This window comes from Hemibagrus wyckioides, linkage group LG01, assembly GCF_019097595.1.
Source record: "Hemibagrus wyckioides isolate EC202008001 linkage group LG01, SWU_Hwy_1.0, whole genome shotgun sequence".
In the NCBI taxonomy this organism is placed as follows: Eukaryota; Metazoa; Chordata; class Actinopteri; order Siluriformes; family Bagridae; genus Hemibagrus; species Hemibagrus wyckioides.
This window is the reverse complement of record NC_080710.1, coordinates 939,991-943,846: the sequence shown is the minus strand read 5'-3', so window position 1 is coordinate 943,846 and position 3,856 is coordinate 939,991. Positions and strand designations below refer to the sequence as shown.

The window sequence follows — 3,856 nt, the reverse complement described above, 5'->3', positions numbered from 1 at the left end:
TGATACCATCGTCTAGCCGGATGTCTTTAAATGGCCATCACGATCACATACACACCACACAGTGATGGTCCTTGATGTCCTGCTGGCACTATCATACTAATAATTGATTAAGTGTTCTAAATGTTTGGTAAAGCTCCTTTAAGATAATGCCCATTGTTACAAGTGCTATACAAATAAACTGAACTGAATTAAACAATCTCTCTGTTATTTAAGGCTTTTTGGGAATGAACTCTTCCTCATGTGTGGAGTGGAATCTGGGTTGAGTCTCTCTTTATTTTATATAAATATCAGAAGGGTTTATAGACTAAAAAAAGTTCAGTGAAGAATGTTTATCAACTAAACAAGTAGAAGGAACACTGGGGAAGTTCGCTCACTCAGAGTTAGGTCTGAGACGCAATATCTCCTTATCTGTGCTTCAGATATTACGCAATTCTTCCAAATGGAGAATGTAATGGTGTAAGAGGAAGGAGTCAGGAGACAGAGAGAGTATGGGCATGTGAGGGAGGGAGGGAGGGAGGGAGGGGCAGAGTGAGAGGAAGAAAAAGAGAGCGACAGAGTGCTGAGTGCAGACGAGGAGACTAGACTGAAGGAAGCAACATGTACTTGATCAGGAAATTTCTTGCCTTCTGTAAGTACAACCGACTTTATTCTGCTCTAGAGAATCAGATGAAAGCATGACAGAATTTACACTTTCATAAAAACTGAACACGTTGGACAACTTGTCATTTATTCTTAGCACGGTAAAGATAGTTATCTTTCGGTGAGCAAGGGCACATGCGTGTGTGAGGGGATGGGTGGAGGGTGTGTGTGTAGTTATGCTCAGAGGTGGAAGGTGTGTGTGTGTGTGTATGCGCTTGTGTCAGGGTGTAGTTATGTGTGTGTGTATGCACTTGTGTCAGGGTGTAGTTATGCTCAGAGGTGGAGGTGTGGGAGGATGAGTTGGTGAGTGTGTGTGCATGCACACTCATGTCTGAGCATAGTTACGCTCAGAGGTGGAGGGTGTGTGTGTGTGTGTGTGTGTGTGTGTGTGTGCATGAGAGTTTAAGTTCATGCTGCTCATCTCTCTTGTGTTTTTTTTTCCCTGTGAAGGTGTACTCCCGGGGTTGGTGTGGATGAATCCGGCTGTAACTGAAAAGCCATCATGTTGTTATGTGATGCTCTCTAACGGTTCGGCCAATTACACACTGAACTTCCCGGTGACATTTGAAAGCTTCTTCTGGAACAAAAACGTGAGCACACAATACACTCCGTGACACAGGGGAATACACCTGCAACCACAGAGCAGTGCTTTATTTACACTTCTGCCATGTAGTAGATTCTCTTATCCAGAGTGAAGTACAAGAGCGCTTTAAAGTCTCCATCAGTGGTTCAGTAGGTCACAGACTTGCATACCATCAACCATCAGTTTTTTTAAATAAATCTACATACAACACTACATTAAAACATGTAACTACACACTACAACACTACACTAAAACAAACAGTGAAAATCAGAGCTAGTTTAAGTGCTTCATGAAGAGGTAGGTCTTCATCCACTCTTTGAAGACGGTCAGTGATTCGACTGCTCGGACATCTAGGGGAAGTTCATTCCACCGTCTTGGTGCCAGAACAGAGAAGAGTCTAGATGTAGAGCTACCTTTTACCCTGAGAGATGGTGGACCAGTGGAGCAGTGCTAGTGGACCTGAGGGAGCGAGGGTCAGTGCGAGGAGTTACAAGAGCTTTGAGGTCAGATGAAGCCGGTCCATTCCTGGCTTTGTAGGCAAGCATCAGTGTTTTGAAGCCTGTGGAGGAGCAGCAGTGGGGTGGTGTGGGAGAACTTAGGCAGGTTGAAGACAAGTCACAACACAGCTGAATTTTGGATCATTTGGAGTGGACATGCAGAGGTGCAGACACTGATGTGCAGAGACACACACACACACACACACACACACACACACACAGTAATAATGAAACTCTATAAAGCTGATGTGAAACTAAAAATCACAGTGATGAAACTATGACAAAAACTTCAAAACTGTGTTTGTGTGTGTTTACAGAATGTAGCCATAAAGGATGAGGATGGCAGCATAAACAGTGACGTCCTCAACTTTGGAGCTAACTGGATTCTTCTAAACCAGAATTACTCTGGTGTTGAATTCAGCTCGACCTCTCCAGGCAGACCGGTGTGTTAATTAGGAATTATTCATTAACACTAGTGATATCAGTATTATACACTCTTACACGCTGTTATACACTCAAACACTCTTTTATTAATTCTTTTAAACAGATAAACACAAAATTTCCAATTCTGTGTGCAGGTACGTTCTCCTCTTTATTATTATTATTATTATTATTATTATTATTATTATTATTATTATTATTATTATTGTTATTATTCACTCCTGCTGCAGCAGCTCTTGCTCTGATAACTTATCGTTTCCATAGCAACAGCTCCTTCACAGAGACTAATAATAACAGGATTTTTAATGATGGTTAATGTGGTGAAGTCACAGAGGAGTTTACAAACCTTTTTTTTCTCTGACTATTTTTTCTCAGTAACTTGATTTTCATTCAAGCTGCAATTTTCATTTAATTCACTTGAGAGAGAGAGAGAGAGAGAGAATAAAGAAAGGCTGCTGAGGGAAGATTTTCTCTCGTCTGTTTTTTTTCCTGCAGATCCGTGCAACTCTGGCAAGGTGAATCGCCTGAAGGAAGGTGAGACGTCACAGTTTCATCACCTTTAATAAAACAAAAAGAATTAAACACACATTTTAATATAGACTCATTTGGGTAAACTATAGCAATGTTGAACTTTACTGCATCACTTGGCCACGCCCAATTTGGTCAAGCAATGATCGCTACATATCCTAATACCTGTGACAGGTGGAGGAGGTGACAGAGGTGAAGGAGGACATGGAACTGATGGAACTGGTGGAGGTGAGGGAGCTGAATACCACATTCATGTTTTTCCAGTGCAGACTGTTGAACCCTGACAGGGACATGGAAAGGTCACATTTTTAGGGGGAACTTCCAAATGACTTAAAAAAAAAAAAAAAGTGAAGTGTCCAGTGAAGATTTAACACTTCAGTAATCAGACCTCAGGCCGAGGGTTTGAATAACCAGTGAACCAGAGACAGGGTCATGGACACAAGTACGTGTGGGGATGTGCTAGCTTAGTGGCTGAGATGTTGAACTACTGATTGTTCAAATCCCAGGTCCACCAAACTGTCAGTGCTGAGCAAGGCCCTTAACCCTCAAATGTATAAAAATGAGATAAAATGTAAGTCACGTGATAAGGGTGTCTGCCAAATGCCAGAAATGTAAATGTACATGTACAAGACTCACTGATGAGTCCGGTCCGATTCCTCAGAAGAGCTGTGGAAGCAGGAGACTGACTGGATTAAAGCTAAAAACTACATGACAACTCACTCACTCACTCTCACTCTCTCACCTAGACTTCACGACTGCAATCATTGGTGTCATTGCTGTCATCATCATCATCATCTTCATCATCATCATCATCATGTGGAAATTAGGATTCTGCAGGTTTGTATTACGCACTTCCTGTTGTGTGGCAATCAGATAGAAAAAAATAAAAATTCACCATTTTTCCCCACCATGTGTAGTGCACCAAATAGGGAGTAGGAAGCTGGGGAATAAATCACTTCCTGTAGTGAACATTGTCCAGTTTATATGAACTATCCTGTTCGTACCCTATGTAGTGCAGCTACCTGTAAAGTGAATATAAATGCACTTCTAGTGCACTATGTAGGGTGTAGGCAGCTAGGGGACTGCTGTAGTGCACATGGGTTCATCTCTCTGTATGTTTGTGTCTGTCTTTATTACAGTAAGCACACTGCTAACAGACCTAAAGCTA

At 41.8% G+C, this 3,856-nt stretch overlaps 1 protein-coding gene across 1 annotated transcript in view; it reads left to right on the top strand.

The window, feature by feature from the left end:
* Window positions 1-527: 527 nt before the first annotated feature.
* The window catches only part of LOC131342260 (uncharacterized), a 4,160-nt gene continuing 831 nt past the window's right edge, over window positions 528-3,856 (top strand). The window contains exons 1-8 of the mRNA XM_058373009.1: window positions 528-628; window positions 1,090-1,229; window positions 2,037-2,162; window positions 2,267-2,297; window positions 2,656-2,694; window positions 2,863-2,916; window positions 3,435-3,525; window positions 3,828-3,856. The exon at window positions 3,828-3,856 is cut by the window's right edge and continues 831 nt beyond it. Coding sequence (XP_058228992.1) covers window positions 598-628; window positions 1,090-1,229; window positions 2,037-2,162; window positions 2,267-2,297; window positions 2,656-2,694; window positions 2,863-2,916; window positions 3,435-3,525; window positions 3,828-3,856 — 541 coding nt within the window. The 5' untranslated portion in view covers window positions 528-597. The remainder of the gene's footprint in view (window positions 629-1,089; window positions 1,230-2,036; window positions 2,163-2,266; window positions 2,298-2,655; window positions 2,695-2,862; window positions 2,917-3,434; window positions 3,526-3,827) is intronic.